We start from the raw sequence: 19,072 nt of genomic DNA, 5'->3' as shown, positions 1-19,072 counted from the left end.
TACATTATTCGACAATCTATTTAGCAACTTCATAAAAACTGAAACATTGGGGAAAAAAATCCTGTGGAAGAGAACTGGGTTTTTTTTTCCCTCCCTAAAGGCTCAGTCTGTCCTCGTATATTCCTAAATTCCATGGCTGCCAGCAATGATTTAATGATTAGCTGACATAAGATTGCCTGTTAAAGTGAGGAGGGATGGATTCTGTGTCAGGTTTTCTCCATTGACCAAAATTACCTGATGATGGGAAACATTAGGATTTTATATTGAAGTTTTCAGAGTTCACATAAGTTTAGCTTTCGAGTTCTTCCAAGTTTCTACTATTTCTTTGTAATGGACAGGAAACGGTTTTGATCCAAATCTGATTTTTGTTCTTAGGTAAGAGTAAGACAGAAGACCGAGCACCATCTCAGGAATATAACAAAGTGCCGCAAGGTAACAACCTACAGCTATCCTCAGTAATATTAAATCATCTTCCTGTCTTCAGTTTATGACATATATTTTTGATTCTATGTGCTTAGAAAATCGAGGAGAGTTGTCAGCTGCAACTGCACCCACAAAAAGTGAGTATATTACAGACCTTATGAAGTAATTGTTGCAGGTTACTTTCTTAATTATCTTCTCAAATACTGGACTACGCCCAGCTATCTATGTAAGGATGGGTAAGGTAAGACTCCAGGCATTTCTGAAAGAATTTCTGTACTACTTCTCAAAGATGTGTTTGCGTGGAGTGTGGCACAGTGGCTCAGTGGTTGGCACTGCCGCCTCACTGCGCCAGAGACCTGGGTACGATTCCCACCTCGGGCAACTGTGTCTGTGGAGTTTGCACATTCTCCCCGTGGCTGCATGGGTTTCCTCCGGGTGCTCAGGTTTCCTCCCACAATCCAAAGATGTGCAGGCTATGTGAATTGGCCATGCTAAATTGCCCATAATGTCAGGTGCATTAGTCAGGGGTAAATGTTGGGTAGGGGAATGGGTCTGGGTGGGTTACTCTTCAGAGGGTCAGTATGGACTTGTTCGGCCGAAGGGCCTGTTTCAATACTGTAGGTAATCTAAAATCTATCTAGTACAGGGAAAGTTGCAGAACAGAAGCCATTTGGCCCATTCAACCTGTGCTGGCTCCTTGAAAGAGCTGTCAAATTTAGATACAAACCACAGCTCTTTTCCCACTGAAAATTAGTTCCATTGAAATATATGTTTAGCTGCCTTTAGAAAGCTCCCACAAGATCTGATTCCATCACCTCTTCATGTATTACATTCCAGCAACATAACTCTCATTGTGAAAGGAAATTCTCCTCATTTCCTCTCTTATTCTTTTCAAAAAATGGAAAGTTTCTCCATACTCACTGAATGGAGATCTTTTAATGTCTCTATTAGGTCTCTCTTCCCTCAATCTTATCTGTTTTTGTCACGAGTAGCATCAGCTGATTCAGTCTTGTTCAATAGGAGTCTGATAAGATATCCAATGTCTGTAACAAATATAGTTTCATAAGTTAAGATTTTTGGTTTGTTATAATTTAGACTTATGGATAAGTATTGTAGTCAGAAAAGTGAAATAATTTAGCTATTTGTTTCTAGGATTCATCAGGGTTTGATGCACGCATGTGCATCATTTACTTTAGGTGGGAAAAAATTTGGAAGATGCTGTTGAGGAGCTTTTGCAGGTTCCTGCAATACATCGTGTTCATGGTACAAATTGCTGCCATAGTACACCTGCTAACTAATTACTATGTCATCATATTTTATACCATTCCTGACTTTGAAATTATGTTCCCTACATCTTTTTTTAATTTGTACATCGCAAAGTCCCACAAAGAGCAACAAAATAATTTTTTGTTTGTTAGATTGTCTGGTTTAGGAAAAAGGTTGGTCAGGATTTCAAAAATGCTCCAGGCTCTTGAAACAATGCTATACAATCCTTTGAATCATGTAGTGTCACAGTGAAAAGACGTCAGATCTAACAGAGTAGGGCTTGCCCTTCAGTGCAATACTGTACCTGAATAGTTTGCTCGTGTTTCAGGATGGAGCTTGAACGTGCAATTTTCCACCAAGGCAAATGATTGCTGCCACTGAGTCAAAAACAAATTGTACTACTTGTTTTGGCACCTTGGAACTTTGAGGGTGCCAACTTGAGCCAGAACACAGTTCTCCAAGATCCGTCTGAATAGGGATTCTTAGCCTTTATTTTTCTCTGGCTTTATTAAGACCATAAGATGTAGGAGCAAAAGTTTGGCATTTAGCAAATTGAGTCTGCTCTGCCATTCAGTTAAATTGTGACTGATCTAATAAACCTAAACTCCACTTTCCTGCCTTTTTCCCATAACGCTTGATTCCCTTCCTGATTAAAAATCTATCTTATCTCAGCCTTGAATCCATTTGAAGGCCCAGCCAAAAATATGCAACCTCTTATTCTGAGATTATAACCTTTTTTGTTCTAGACTCTCCTAAAATAAGAAACAATCTTTACATGTCTACCCTGTCAAGTCCCCAAAAGGTCTTGTATGTTTCAGTAAGGTCATCTCTCATTCTTCTACATTTCAACAAGTACAGGCATAATCTACTCAACCTGTCCTCATTAGGGTGTCCTTCAATACTTGGTATTCATGTGGTGAACCCTTTCGACTGCCTCCAATGTGGATATATATTTCCTTAGATAAGGGACCCAAACTGTTCACAGTATTCCAGCTGCAGTCTAACTAGTGCTGGAAATGTGTTGCTGGAAAAGCGCAGCAGGTCAGGCAGCATCCAGGGAACAGGAGAATCGAGGTTTCGGGCATAAGCCCTTCTTCAGGAATGTGATTCCTGAAGAAGGGCTTATGCCCGAAACGTCGATTCTCCTGTTCCCTGGATGCTGCCTGACCTGCTGCGCTTTTCCAGCAACACATTTCCAGCTCTGATCTCCAGCATCTGCAGACCTCACTTTCTCCTGCAGTCTAACTAGTGTATTGTATAGTTTAGCAAAACCTCCCTACTCTCCACTCCGTTCCCTTTGAAATAAAGGCCAATATTCCATTTGGTTTCCCTATTACCCACTGATCTTGATTGCTAGCTTTTTGTGATTCATGGACAAAAACGTGCAAATCCCTCATTTCTCTAGAGTTCTTCAGTCTTTCTCCATTTAAGTAGTGCTTATTAGCCCGAGATTGCCAAGGCCAGGTAGAGGTGTAGTAAGGTTTTGCTATAGTTACGTTCCTTGTCATTCTGTTTGCATTCCATTTTCTTATCTACATTCTGGTCCTCAGCAGTGTTATCTGAAAACGTAGCGTCAGTTTCACAAGTACGCTGATGACGCTCAGTTTGATATCACCAACATCTGTCAGTCCCTATGTTGTTGCTACACTCTCAAACTGCTTGTTGACATCTAGTCCCGTAAGATTAGAAATTTCCTCCGTGTAAATACTCAGAAAACTGAAGTCTTCAGTCTAGCCCCTGCAATTGTCATCATTCCCTGGCCACCAACTCCATCCTTCTGTCTGGTAACTGTCTGAGGCTGACAGTTTGTAACCTTGGTGTCATGTTGATTCTGAGTTGAGCTTCTCGCCACATCTGTGTCATCTCCAACAGTACTTGTATCAGTCTCTGTAACATTGTGCAACTCTGCTTCTACTGCAACCCTTATCTATCCCTTCATTATTTCCAGATGTGAATATTCAAGTGTTTCTAACCAGAATTCCAGATTCTAGCTTCTCCAAAGGTGAGGCTGCCCAAAGGTTTGCTGCCTAATTTACAGCAAGTCCCAGTCACCCATCTCTCTTTGCTGTTAATTAATCTGTCAATTTTAAATTCTGATTCTTGTTTTCACCTTTGTCACCCCTTGGCCTCATCCATCCCTATCTCTAGTAATCTCTACCTCTGCAGGCTAGAACCTGAGATTCCTGTTTCCTTTGAGGTCTGTGCTTGGGAATATCTTTTTTTTTGTTCTATTTATTGTCATGCTTTTGGCAGTCAAAAACTATACCTTACCTAACTCTTTCTTCTAATAGCTGCCATATTCATTTTCTAATTGTCTATGTCTCCCTTTCCTGCTTTAAACTCATTTTAAAAACTAGCATTATGACTAAGCTTTTAGTATCCAATCAACCTGTTCAGAGGTAGTGTTACTACTGTTGTGCCACAAGGGCCCTTTGGGTTTGTTGTTTAATCCATAATTTGTAAAGATTTTTTTTTAATTTTAACTTACTTATTTTTCTCAGCAATCTGTTTCAGAGACTTTATTACACACCTCTAGTGCAGGCAGGACTTGAACGTGGCCTTCCCAGTCTGGGGTTGGGAACCCCAGCTGGTCAGACTATTGCCCGTTACCTGGAGAACTCCTATTCGATGAACTCCACAGGGAGATTAATTAGTGATAACCCCTACAAGGCCAATGGGGAAATCTCACATATCCTTTAGCAAACAGGCGTGCTGGAGTTGAACAGTACAGTTAAGTACAGAGGAACCTTGATATTCCGACATTTGATCAACCAAATTTCGGATGATCCGAGCAAGGTCACAAGGTCCCAATGCATGGCTAATTATGTTATCTGGCATTTGATTAACTGAAGAAAATATTCCCCTCCCGTGTCCTTTGGATAATCAAAGTTTCTCTATAAATGATGCACATGGATGCATCAAATACTGATGAATCCTAGAAGTGAACAGCTAAATCATTTCATTTTTCTGACTACAATACATAATATTCATAAATCCAAATTATAACAAAGCAAAAACCTTACCATATTAAACTATATTTATGTAACAAACATTGAATATCTTGTGAAAGATCTCCTATTGAATATGAAATTGTATTTTATTCCATGATCTATTTAGCAGCCTTCTAAGAGCTGGAAGAACTGTTGAAGAGGCTGTTTTTTTTTCTCCTGGAGCATCAGTCTGTCATAAAGATGTACAGCATGGAAACAGACCCTTCAGTCCAACCCTTCCACGCCAATCAGATATCCCAACCCAATCTAGTCTCACCTGCCAGCACCCAGCCCATAAACCTCCCAACCCTTCCTATTCATATACCTATCCAAATGCCTCTTAAATGTTGCAATTGTACCAGCCTCTGCCACCACATCCTCTGGCAGCTCAATCTGTACACGTACCACCCTCTGCGTGAAAATGTTGCCCCTTAGGTCTCTTTTATATCTTTCCCCTCTCACCCTAAACCTATGCCCTCTTGTTCTGGACTTAAAATCCATGACTACCTGCAATGGTATTTGGTGATTAACCGAATAAGATTTAATGTTATAGGGAGAAGGGGTTGATTCTGTATCAACATTTCTCCACTTCAGAAGTCAAGTGTTTCACTGTCATCAGTCATTCATGATAAATTATCACACTACATGACCAAGATTACCTGATGATGGGAAACCCAAGATTACTTGTATATGCACAATTTTGGGATTTTATAATGACATTTTCAGATTACATGCAAGTTTAGCTTTCTGATTGTTTCAATTTTCTAGTATTTATTTGTAATTGACATGACAGTTTTGATGCAAATCTTTTTTTTCCTTAGGTAACAATGAGTCAGAAGAGAGAGCATCAGATCTGCAAAATTATTGTGAAGAGTCCTTGCAAGGTAACAACCTACAGCTATCCTCAGTAATGTTAAATCATCTTCCTATCTTCTGTTTGTGACATTATATTTGATTCTATTTGCTTAGAAAATCGAGAAGAGTCAACAGTTGAAAATCCCTCCACACAAAGTGAGTATATTACAGACCTTACTGAGTAATTGTTTGTTGTTGGTTACTTTCTCAATTATCTTCTGAAAATACTGGACTAAGCCCAGCTGTATCTGTAAGTATGGGTAGGGTAAGTCTTCAGGCATTTCTGAAAGAACTTCTGTATTTCTTCTCAAAGATGTGTTTGTGTGATATCCATTGAGAATACACTTCTGAAATGGAGAAAAGCTGATACAAAATCAACCACTCCTCCCGATAACATTCAATGTTATGCTGGTTAATCACCGAATACCATTGCTGGTAGACATGGAAATTAAGAAAATGCAAGGACAGACTGAGGCTCTGGGAGGAAAAAGAAAGCCAGGACACAAGCCATTTGGCCCATTCAACCTGTTTTGGCTCCTTGAAAGAGCTGTCAAATTTAGATACAAATCACAGCTCTTTTCACACTGAAAATTAGTTCCCTTGAAATATATGTTCAGCTGCCTTTAGAAAGCTCCCACGAGATCTGGTTCCATCACCTCTTCATGTATTACATTCCAGCAACATAACTCTCATTGTGAAAGGAAATTCTCCTCATTTCCCCTCTCTTCAAAAAAATGGTAACTTCCTCCATACCCACTGTGTGGAGACCTTTTAATGCCTCTATTCGGTCTCTTTTCTCTCGATCTTATCTGTTTTTGTCGGGAATGACATCAGCTCATTCAATCTTGACCGCATCATTGGTGTTTTGGCAAATCCTCTCTGATGAAGGGTCCTTCCTGAAATGTCGACTCTCATGCTGTTCTGATGCTGCTTGACCTGCTGTTCCTTTTTCTAGCTCCACATTTTACCAATTCTGACTTCCCAGCACATACAATCCTCCCTATCTCCAAATCTTCTCTGTACCCTTTCTCACTCCTGGCCAACCTTCTGGAATTATGGCTCTCTGAATTCTACCCAGCACTTCACCTGAAGCCAAACCAGTTTTGAAGATATAGCACAAGTTTCTTGTTTTGGTATTCAATGCCCTTATTTACCATATTATCAATTGCCCTGTGTCTTAAAGTTTTGTGACTATTTCCACCTTCCCTAGCCCTACTCAAAACAGTCTACCTTTGAACTCCTTAAAACTAGTACCATTTAGGTGTTGATACCTCTCCATTGTTCTCCATCATATCACACTTGATTGTATTCAGTCACATCCCCACTCATCCATCCTTCTGATCTATCTGTTGTCCAGAATTCTGCTTCTATCCTTGTTTTAATCTGTTCATGAAATACAGATGTCTGTGCCAAGGCTAATCCCTAATTTCCCTTAAATAGATGACTGTGTTCTGCCTCGTGATCCTCTGCAATCTGTTCGATATAGCTGTATTCACATTACTATTTGTCAGCAAATTACAGGGTAAGGCCTAGCGACCGTGAAGGATTAGATTAGATTAGATTAGATTAGATTCTCTACAGTGTGGAGACAGGCCCTTCAGCCCAACCAGTCCACACCGACCCTCCAAAGACTAACCCACCCAGACCCAATTCCCTCTGACTAATGCACCTAACACTATGGGCAATTTAGCATGGCCAATTCACCTGATCTGCACATCTTTGGACTGTGGGAGGAAACCGGAGCACACGGAGAAAACCCACACAGACACTGGGAGAATGTGCAAAGTCCACACAAATAGTTGCCTGAGGCTGGAATCGAACCTGGGACCCTGGTGCTGTGAGGCAGTAGTGCTAACCACTGACCACTGTGCCACCCCTATAACATTCGAATCTTATGCCGGTTAATCACCGAATACCATTACTGGTAGTCACGGATTTTAGGAAAATATAAGGGCAGACTGACGCTTTAGGAGGCAAAAAGTCCAGCCCACTTCCACAGTTCTTCCAGCTCTTTGAAGGCTGCTAAGTAGATCATGAAATAAAATACAATTTCATATTCAATAGGAGATGTTTCACAAGATATCCAATATAGTTGAGTATGGTAAGGTTTCTGCTTTCAGTTATAATTTGGACTTATGGATATTATGTATTGTAGTCAGAAAAATGAAATGATTTAGATATTCATTTCTAGGATTCATCAGTGTTTGATGCATCCTGTGCATCATTTACTTAACTGTACTGTTCTACTCCAGCATGTTGGATCTCTGCTTATTTGCTAAAAGATGTGTGTGATAACCCTTACATGGCCCATAGGGGATCACTAATTAATCTTCCTGTGAAGTTCGTGCTCCATTGCATTTGTGGTCCTCAATCAGTCTATTGATTGTGGTCACTATTTTGAGAAAAGTTAAATCTACAAAAACTTTGAGAGTTGCTGCATTTTATGTAGAGTACTGTCCTTTATTTGTTTACAGGTGAACCTAAGAATATTGATGAATGCGCTGAGAAAGCTGTTGGATCCTAATGGTACAATGTATGTAACCACTTCGGCTGATACTGAATAAGATGGAGAATGAAAGACTACCTCCACAGAAGAACTGTAACTGTCAGTGATGCTGGAATACTTTGTTACCAAGTGCTGGTATAAGCCACTATATTGAGATTAACAACTAATTTGCATCTACCATTCTTACCTTGTGAAAAAGAAATGGGCTAACTGTGTTGCTGTTGCCAAGATTATGGTCCAGCCGTTTTATGGCATTTACTATTTGTGGACTTTTTTATTAGGCCAAAAGAACTGGAACACTTTCCTTTGTCAGATGTGTCTCTGGCAAGGTCGGCATTTTATTTGGTTAACTCTAATTGCCATTGAGCTTGCTTGGTTATTATAGAAGGCAGCAAGGAGTCAACTATGTTGCTGTGGATCTGAAGTTAAGTTGGCCAGATTGAATAAGTTTGGCAGATAGGTGAACTAGATGGGTTTTTTGTAATAATCAATTATAGTTTTGTGACCTCCATAAATGAGATTAGTTTTCAATTCTAGATTTATTAAGTATAGAATTTGAACCCATCTCCTGGGTCTCTAGGTTACTATTCCATGTCATTTGCCACCACGCCATCATCTTCCCTCATTTAAAAAAAAAATGAACTAGACTTGCATCAAACAAATGAACTCCCCAAAATGCCACCTACGTCATACATACCTGAAAGTCTCAACTTCTTCTGTTTCTGGTTTATGGTGAATTAATTTGTTGCAGCAGTGATCATGCTAAAGTTATTTTAACCGGTCTGAGAAAGGAACAAAAGATTAGATCTGTGGATCAGAAGACACGACAGAGAGATTTTGACACTCAAAGCAACACTAACACAAGGTAGCACTTTCAGGTGGTGATGGAAGAGAATTCACGAGCTGAGAGCCAAACATGGACATTCAGGTCATCTTCAGTTTGACATTTGTGAAGACAAACTTCAACAGTGTTTATTCTCTATTTATCATTTTACTGAAGAAAATTATTTTGAATTTTTTAGAGCAACAATTAAACTATGGCAATAAGTGTCATGATTATGTATCATAACCATGAATTACCAATGGATATATTTAACATTTTAAGAAGAAAATATGTTTTTATGAAAGTAAGACATACAAGCCAAAGATGGAAGGCTATATAACATCAGTGGCAGGCTGGAATCTTGTGGCTATGGAATGTTGCATCTGAAGAGTGTCAAGAGAACTTCAAACAGCAACACTTAAAAGGGAGGTGCATTCAAAAAGTGTGATCTGTCGGTTATGATCCAGACTGCAAACATTCTCATATACAGCACAGAAACAGACCTTTCAGTCCAACTAGTCCATTTCAACCAGGTTTCCCAAACTAAAATAGTCCCACTTACTGGCATTTAGTCCATATCATATGAGGTGAAGAAAGGCATTTCTGGTTGAAAGACACATTGCAATTTATTCTTTCATGAATACAAAAGAAAGGATGTTCTAAAGAAGTTGTCAGCAAAACTAGTCTTGAAGGAAAGTGGACAAATTATTTCAACTAACTTCAGAACCAAGTATCTCCAATCAACTGTTCTACAGCTAACGTCAGCACCATTGGAATCATCTACCTTAATTGTTGCAGCATTTCACAATCTATTTGTATGGACAGGCAAGGACTGATCATCTCTTTTTGACTTGTGGACTCGCCTCTAATTTCTAACCTGTGTATGTATCATATTTCAATATTCTTTCCTGTATCTTATTAGTTAATCGACTAACTCTTTAACTCAAGAACACATTGTTAATTTAGCTTCTTTGAAAACATGGGTACGTTTGGGAAAAGATGTGCACTAGAGGAGGGATCCTTTCTAAATTAACCTCATTCGTAGAGATGTACAGCACGGGAACAGACCATTCGGTCCAAATCATCCATGCCGACCAGATACCCTAACCTAATCTAGTCCCATTTGCCAGCACTCTGCCCATATCCCTCTAAACCCTTCCTATTCATATACCCATCCAAATGGCTTGCAAATGTTGTAATTGTACTAGCCTCTACCACTTCCTCTGGCAGCTCATTCCATACACGCACCATCCTCTGTGTGAAATGTGTTCTCCACTCTCCCACCCCCCCCCCACCGCATCGAGGGCCGAAGGGCCTGTACTGTTCTATGTTTTTTTTTTAAGACGAGTGATTTGATACAGTAGGCAATTTTATTTTTAAATTTTTGGAATTGAATTTTAAACTACAAAATATTCCATGATGGAAAGAATTGGAGAGTGTAATTTTACATCTACGTATTTTTACTTTATGACCTGGAAATATATTACTGTTCTTTCATTGTCACTTGGTCAAAATGAGGGCATTGCGGGTCCACAATGAAGGCAGCTCACTACCACCTTCTCAAGTGCAACTAGGGATGGCCAATACAAACTAGCTTGCCAACAATGCCCATGTCCAATGACCAAATTTTAAAAATGTTAAGATGTTTATTAAACCTAGCCAAAATTGCATTTTTTAAAATTGACATATAAGTTATGTTGTGAACGGACTTGTCATTGTTTAGTGTTACAACTTGCAGATAACATGAGAATAAAGTGACTTTTGCTGAAATTATGCACAGAAGACCAGAATTACTTTTTGAAATATAGTATTAACTTGCAGTTTGTTTTAAATCCTATTTTACTGCCTTCATTTGAAGCAAGTTTAATTAATTCATGGTAATATTGGTGTCACTGGCTAGGTCTGCATTTATTGTGCATCCCTAACTGCCGAGACAGCAATTAAGAGTCAACCATATTACTGTAGACCTGGAGTTGCATGTAGGACAGACCAGGTAGTGATGGTAGATTCCCTTCCTTGAAATAAGCCAAATGGGTTTTTAACAACTATCAACAGTGGTTACACAGATGACATCGGGCTGGCTTTTTATTCTCAACTTCTGTTGAGTTCAAATTATACCATCTGCCGTGGTAGGATTTGAACTCGTGTCTCCAGGTCATGAACCCAGGCTTCTGGATTTTTAGTTCAGTGACATTGCTACAACACCCACTTCCTATCTAACCTTGGGTTTTTGACTTTGCTGTGTTGACAAACTCTAAACCAGTGCCACAACACACACAGGTTTGTAGCAGTTTTCTAGTTTGCAGATGAGTTATGAATCCTTTCCGATGCTGGTTGCTGGCCTCTTCTATTGAGAAAAAGCCAAAGGGCAGTGTGGAAACTGGACACAAAGGGAGAATACTTCATGTGGATTCTTAAGTAACTGAGTTTTTAGTCAATCAAAAACTGTTAAAAACAGAACATGAAAGTGCTTTTTTTAAGAAAACCTAGTTTCATACGACTGAAACTGCAAAAGTACAGAACTGACCATTTTGTAGCCAAAAATGACTGCATTGAAGTAGTTGAAACCTATATTTGCCAAGTACCACTACTGATATTTTCTATTTTATTTAATTTTATTTTCATGCATGCTTGCTTTCTGGAAAAAATGTGAATATATCTTTTTACTTTATTGGTTAAGAATAAATAAAGCAATACGAAAGATGGTAGTTTCAGTTGTGTTGTAGCGAATTTGGTACATCTATTTTGCTTGTGTTCATAATGTTTTCTGCGCATTTTGCATAACATAAACCAGTTAACTACAGCTATATGCTTCAGAGTTATGGGACAAAAAATCACGCTGGCATCGAGTGGGCTAGCATTACAGTACAATTTATTTCACAGACTTATAGTTGTTTCACACACAGTTGTAGGGAGGAAACAATAGAAAACTATTTGGCATTAGCAGTACATACATACTGCAGGAACCAGAACTTCCTTATGATAACAGGCCCAAACACTGCTACTGACAATAGTGCTAAAATAGCAGGGCGAAAGAGAAAAAGCCTCATTGTAATCATACAGGAAGAACTCCCTGCATTAATTGGTTAAAAAATGGATTCCATCCCATCCAGCAAGAATATTTACATCAGTTAAGTATGTACTTCCAGATTTCACAAGTATACCCTTCAAGTGTCCTGTGGGCTTCAAATTCTACCTGCTCCAGAGGTGTGTCATAACCTCTGAAGAGGTTAATTAAGAGGTAGAAAGTGAGGGCTGCAGATGCTGGAGATCAGAGCTGAAAATATGTTGCTGGAAAAGCGCAGCAGGTCAGGCAGCATCCAAGGAACAGGAGAATCTACGTTTCGGGCATAAGCCCTTCTGGGTTTATAAAATCATGAGGGGCTTGGATTGGGTCTATAGTGAAGGTCCTTTCCCTGGTTGAGAGTCCAGAACTAGAGGGCATTAGCCTAAGGGAAAGATTTAAAAGGGACTCGAGTCAACATTTTCATGCAGAGTGTGGTGCGTGTACAGAATGATCTGCTAGAGGAAGTAGTGGAGGCTGGTACAATTTCAACATTTAAAAGGCACCTGGATGGATACATGATTAGGAAGGGTTTGGAGGGATATAGGCCAAGTGCTGGCAAATGGGACTAGATTAATTTATGATGTTTGGTTGGCATAGACAAGTTGGACTGGAGGGTCTGATTTCCTGTTGCATATATCTACGACTCTAATATCTACCCTTGAAATGCAAATTATGCTTAATTTTTGAAAATTGAATTAACTCTAGATGTGTTAAGGTAAAAACTGCAGATGCTGGAAACCAGATTTTAGATTAGTGGTGCTGGAAGAGCACAGCAGTTCAGGCAGCATGCTGCTCCTCAGATGTTACCTGAACTGCTGAGCTCTTCCAGCACCACTAATCCAAAATCTAGTTGTGTTAAACTGAGAGTTGGGATTCTAGATGTAGGTTTGCTCGCTGAGTTGAAAGGTTCATTTTCAGACATTTCGTCACCATACTAGATAACATCTTCAGTGAGCCTCTGAATGAAGCACTGGTGGTGTAGCCTGCTTTCTATTTATATGTTTGAGTTTCCTTGGGCTGGAGATGTCATTTCCTTTGGTGACATCATTTCTCATGGTGATGTCATTTCCTTTTTTTCACAGGGGTGCTAAATGGGATCGAAGTCAATGTGTTTGTTGATTAGAGTTCTGGTTGGAATGCCATGCTTCTAGGAATTCTCGTGCATGTCTCTGTTTGGCTTGTCCTGGGATGGATGTGTTGTCCCAGTCAAAGTGGTGTCCTTCCTCATGTAAGGATACTAGTGAGAGTGGGTCATGTCATTTTGTGGCTAGTTGATGTTCATGTATCCTGGGGGCTAGTTTTCTGCCTGTTTGTCACAGTTCTTGCAAGGTATTTTGTAAATGGCATTAGTTTTGCTTGTTGCCTGTATCGGGTCTTTCAAGTTCATTAGCTGCTGCTTTAGTGTGTTGGTGGGTTTGAGTAGGGGTCTGGGTAGGCTGGCAGTCATTTCCAAGATGTCTTTGATCTAGGGGAGAGTGGCTAGGATTTCTGGACCCCTTGGCATCATGGTGACCCACATCATGGGACAACACACCCCTCCTAGGACAACCCAAACAGAGACACACTTGAGAATTCCTCGAAGCATGGCAGTCCAACCGGAAGTCTATCAATAAACACATTGACTTGGATCCCATTTACCACACCCTGAGAAAAAGAATGAGAAAATTACATCACTATAGGAAATGATGTCACCACAGGAAATTACATCACCAACCCTAGGCAACTCAAACATATAAGTAGAAAGCGGGCTACACCGCCAGTGCTTCATTTGGAGGCTCACTGAAGATGTTACCTAGTATGGTGACAAAACATCTGAAAACTAACCTTTCAGCTTAGCAAAAAAAACCAACATCCAGAACCTCAAAGTGAGCTACAAATCTCAAAAGTAGCTGTGAGTTGGGGTGTTCTATTAACAAGGCAGATTTCAGGCTAAGACAGCTGCAATACATTGCATATGGAAAATACATTAATATCCATACGAATAGATTTTTCATAGTGTCATACAGCATGGAAACAGAATCTTTGGTCCAACCAGTCCATGCCGACCATAACATTAAAGAGAATCGTTGAGAAATCCACCAACTATGTGCATAAATCTCAAGCTCACAAGTTAGTATATACTGTACTTGATAGACAACCATGCACAATTTGTGGTTCCAAAACAAAATCCAAATTGCAACTTGCAGAATGCTGGAGGTTCAATGCTGTTGGAACTGTGGTACTATTGTTAAGGCATCAAGGAATTATCAGCTATGTCTGTGTATCCAAAATTAATAAAGATTGCTGGCCAAAAATCCAATACCACAGATCTACCCAAACCATTCCAAAAACATTGAGTTCCATGAGAAAGGGTTTTCCATGATCCATGATTATCTTGAAGCATTTTTAGCAATTACTTTTAATTTTGATGTATCATCACTGTTAAAGAATGGAAAAAAGCAGTTAATTTGTACATTACAGACCCCCTCAAGTGGCAATGTAAAAGCGATCAGAAAATCTGTTTGTGGTGTTAGTTGAGAAATGAACATTGACCATAACACCAGACATAACATTCTGCTTTTCTTTTAAATGGTATTGTAGGATCTTTTACATCCACCCAAGCAAGCTCATGGGGTCTCATAACCAAAGGAGTGTCATATCAGATTCAAAACATTACCTTGATTTCTGTCTCCATGGATGTTGCCAGTCCTGCTGAGTTTCTCCAGCATTTTATATTTTTAATTTGGATTTTCAGCCCCAGCAGCATTTTGTTTTCTGCTGATTGTCAGACAGCTTAGGGTAAATTTTTGGAAACTTAGTGATAGAACCAAGAAGGTACTAGAATTACAAGACCTGCCCCAAACACAACCAAGCCATTAAAATAAAACAACTGTGGATGCTGGAAATCTGAAACAAAAACAAAGTACTGGAGAAACTCACCAGGTCTTGCAGCAACTGTACAGAGAAAAATCAAGTTAATGTTTTGACTTGAAGATTTGAAAGTTGGTCTCTTAAATCTGAAATGCAAGCCAAGTTCTGATTAATGGGGGCGAGGGTCTCTTCACGTTCTTCATTTAAAAATGATTGCAAAAATAGGACTTAACGTAATTCAGAAATTCAAAGACCATAATTTTACACCATTTGAGACTCATTTGGCAATGCAAGATCACATTTATACTGAAGATATTGTTTTAAAGTAACTTTGCTCTATATTTAACTGAAGTGATAAATAGTTCGGCAGTAAAAATAGAAAGTGCAGGAGAAACTTATTATTAGGTCTGGCAGCATCTGCAATGAGAAAAGCAGAGATAATGTCTGGAGTTCAATGACCCCTTTTGTCAGAATCTTGGTTTCACACATGACTCTTTCTCTTCTTCGCCTTCATTTACTAGCAATCTCCTTGTCACATTCTTCTGTCATGTGCCTCCACAACTATAAACCATTTGTCACGTTACTGAACTCAAAACACTAACTCTGTTTTAACATCCCAACATGAGAACAGTGGAATGTGGATGATGGAATTCTAAAAGGAAAAAACAAAGAGAAAACAGGAAATTAACGCGTAAAGTTGGATTTTGCCTGTCTCTCTACAGATGCTGCCAGACATGTGAAATGTTACCACCATTTTCAGTTAAGTTTACAAGACTCTTCAGCTTACTGCAACAGTCTGATGGACTTTCATCTTTCATTTCAGGAGTGTTAAATATATGTGAAACACTTGGATTTCCTCTGGGTGCTCCAGTTTCCTCCCACAATACAAAGATGTGCAGGCTAGATGAATTCACCATGCTAAATTGCCCATACTGTTCAGGGATGTGTAGGTTAGGTGCATTAGTCAGGGGTAAATGTAGAGTAATAGAGCAGGGGAATGGGTCTGGGTGGGTTGCTCTTCGGAGGGACAATGTGGACTTTGGGCCGAAGGGCCTGTTTCCACACTGTAAAGATTTATGATTCTATGGATTCTATAATTCTGACAAGTGAGTGTGCAATATATTGTAGTTGTGCTGTTGTCCCTTAAATGTCAGGACTTAGACTCCTTACTGTCCCACTTAGGATTTATATTGTGATTCAGGAGAAGTAGCAGCCATGTAGCAACCTTACTCCTCATCAAACTCACCACCATTAATACATCTGCCTGGAAGGATAGTGCAAGTGGTTAGTCACAGTGTATAGTTGATCAGGAGCAAGGAAGGTCTTCTTGTAGAATAAAGACACGTTCCTGCACAACTGTTAAAGTTGTGTCCATACTTCCACAACCCATATTTGTGGGATGTTACTTTCTAACCACAATAGGTTATGTATTATTTCACTGTATAGCTGCACTCTTTCATGAGAATGTGTCCAAAATCTACCCCATCATTAAAAAAATGAACAAAGGCCATCTTGATCAAATGAACCAGTGTTAAGTAATTGGCCCCCAGAATTTTATGGGATAGCTGCAGTAGTTCAGAAACTGATATTACAGATCTAGTATTAATCCAGAACTTAAAAAGAAAAATACATATTCACTTTGTTTTGAAACACAAGCCTTAACAACAGCAATTGTTGATAAAACAGTCAAGTTAACAGACCATATGATTACAACTCAATCCCAACATTAGTTTGTTCCCTAAATGATCCGATCTAAATTGCTTAATATTTCCAACATTGCCTGTTTCTTTTCATAGTCCCTGGCTTCTTGCCTTTAGTTTAAATGCGACTCATTCTAGATCATTTCTGTGAAGAAAATTATGGTTAGATATCGCCAAATGGTGAAACTAGTGTAAAAATACATGAGGTCATTGAGATAAAAACAGAAAGTGCTGTTTTGTCAGCTGTTCTGGCAATGGCTGTGGAAAGAGAAACAGAGTATTGTTTCAGGTTCTGCATTCAAGTGGCTGCAGTACTTTGAGTTCCATATTGAACGTATGAATTAGAAGCAGAAGTCAGCATCTGGCACTTGAAGCCTACTCTGCCATTCAATAAGATCATGGCTCATTTTCTTGTGATCTGAATTCCACATTCCCATCTGTCCTGATCACTTTTGATTCCTGTACCTAACAGGAATCGATCCACCTGCACTCAAAAATATTCAATGCCCCCATCTCCACTGCTGTTTGAGGCAGAGATCAAAGAAATACAGTCCACTGTGAGATAAATATCCCCAAATCTTTGTCCTGAAAGGGAGATCTCTAATTTTTTTAAAAATGGCTTGTAGTCCTGTACTGCATCACAATAGTAAACATCCTGTCACCCTGTCAATACCATTCAGGAGCTTACACTTAAATCGAAACACCCCTCACTTTACTAAATTTTAGTGAAAACAGTACTGCATATCCATCCATCCTTATTAGATAATGCACTCATTTTCAGGAATCAATGAACCACTTTAATACATTTAAAATTTTCCTCAATAAGGATATCAAAATTGCGCACAGTATTCAAGATGTGATTTCACCAAAGCCTTGTAGAATGCAAGTGTGACATCCTTATTGGTATCTTCAATTCCTCTTATAATAAAGGATAGTGTTACACTAGCTGTCTTAATCACTTACTTATATACTAAACTATTGTTTCTCCTGCACAAAAACACCCACTTTCCTCTGGAGTTTGAAATTCTGCAGTCTTTCTCTTTTTAAGTAATACTCTTCTTTTAATTGTTCCTGCCAAAGTGAACAATTGCAAACTTTCCAGTATTATACTCCATCTACCAAGTTTTTGTGCACTCAGTTAACCTATCCACATTAAGCTGCATCCTTGTTATGTCATTTTCATATCATACTTTCATGTCTATCTGTAAATTTAGCTGCCATGTCTCCAATCTCCTTATCTAAGTCATGGATATATATTGTAAACAACAGAGAGCCCAGCACAGTACCTCACTTGGCAATTCCTGCCAATATGAAGAAGACAATTTGTACATGCTTTCTGTCTTCTGCCAGCTACCTAAAGCTTTATCCATGGTAGCATGTTATTGCCAATATAAGCTCCTCTTTTGCACAATAACATTTTATGTGGTTTCTCGCCAATTGCCTTCTAGGTATCTAAATTCAGTATGTCATTGGCTCCCCTTTATCAACAGCATGTTACAAATTCAAAGATTTGTAATTAATTAATTACAGTGATTTCCCATTCAAAACATCATGCTGAATCATCTGATTACTTTGAGGTTTCCCGAGAGCCAGCAATGTATCCTCTGTAATGAAGACAGAAGCAAAATATTTATTCATTGCCATCATCATCTCTTTCTTATCTACTATTACCTCCACATTCCCACCCTCTGGTGGACCAACAGTCACTTATACCGATGGAAACTCTTACTATCTGTTTTAACATTTCTAGTTAGCTTCCTCTTAGGTTTTAATTTATTCTTACTGATTAGTCTTTTTATCATTCTCTGCCATTCTTTATATTCTGGCTAGTCATCTGACCTGCCACTCACTTCTGTTTTTTCTTGAAGTTTAATGCTGCTGTTAACTTCTTTAGTTAGCCACAGTCAATGGGTGCACTCCTCCGAATTTTTATTTATAGCAGGAATGCATTTATTCTGTGTTCAAAGTTTGTGAGAAGATTTGTAGCTCGGGTGCTCGTTGTTGTGGTTCTGTTCGCCAAGCTGGGAATTTGTGTTGCAGACATTTCGTCCCCTGTCTAGGTGACATCCTCAGTGCTTGGGAGCCTCCTATGAAGCGCTTCTGTGATCTTTCCTCCGGCATTTGTACTGATTTGAATCTGCCACTTCCGGTTGTCAGTTCCAGCTGTCCGTTGCAGTTGTCGGTATATTGGGTCCAGGTCGATGTGCTTATTGATTGAATCTGTGGATGAGTGCCATGCCTCTAGGAATTCTCTGGCTGTTCTCTGTTTGGCTTGTCCTATAATAGTAGGTTGTCCCAGTCAAATTCATGTTGCTTGTCATCTGCGTGTGTGGCTACTAAGGATAGCTGGTCATGTCGTTTCGTGGCTAGTTGGTGTTCATGGATGAGGATCGTTAGCTGTCTTCCTGTTTGTCCTATGTAGTGTTTTGTGCCACACTACCATACATCAGGAGCATTTCAGAACTGACAGCCAGACTACTGCGACCACTAGGACTCATAACAGCACACAAACCAACAGCCACTCTCAGACAACAACTCACCAGAACGAAGGACCCGATACCCAGCATGAGCAAAACCAATGTAGTGTACAAA

General features: G+C 39.3%; 1 protein-coding gene across 1 annotated transcript in view; it reads left to right on the top strand.

Moving 5' to 3' along the window:
• LOC122555503 (CD48 antigen-like) overlaps positions 1 to 8,058 on the top strand; it is a 46,423-nt gene extending 38,365 nt beyond the window's left edge. The window contains exons 5-7 of the mRNA XM_043701528.1: positions 376 to 432; positions 5,501 to 5,563; positions 8,009 to 8,058. Coding sequence (XP_043557463.1) covers positions 376 to 432; positions 5,501 to 5,563; positions 8,009 to 8,058 — 170 coding nt within the window. The remainder of the gene's footprint in view (positions 1 to 375; positions 433 to 5,500; positions 5,564 to 8,008) is intronic.
• Positions 8,059 to 19,072: the final 11,014 nt, after the last annotated feature.

Source organism: Chiloscyllium plagiosum, chromosome 12, assembly GCF_004010195.1.
Source record: "Chiloscyllium plagiosum isolate BGI_BamShark_2017 chromosome 12, ASM401019v2, whole genome shotgun sequence".
NCBI classification, from domain to species: domain Eukaryota; kingdom Metazoa; phylum Chordata; class Chondrichthyes; order Orectolobiformes; family Hemiscylliidae; genus Chiloscyllium; species Chiloscyllium plagiosum.
The sequence above is the reverse complement of the archived record's forward strand: the minus strand, read 5'-3'. Positions and strand labels throughout refer to the sequence as shown.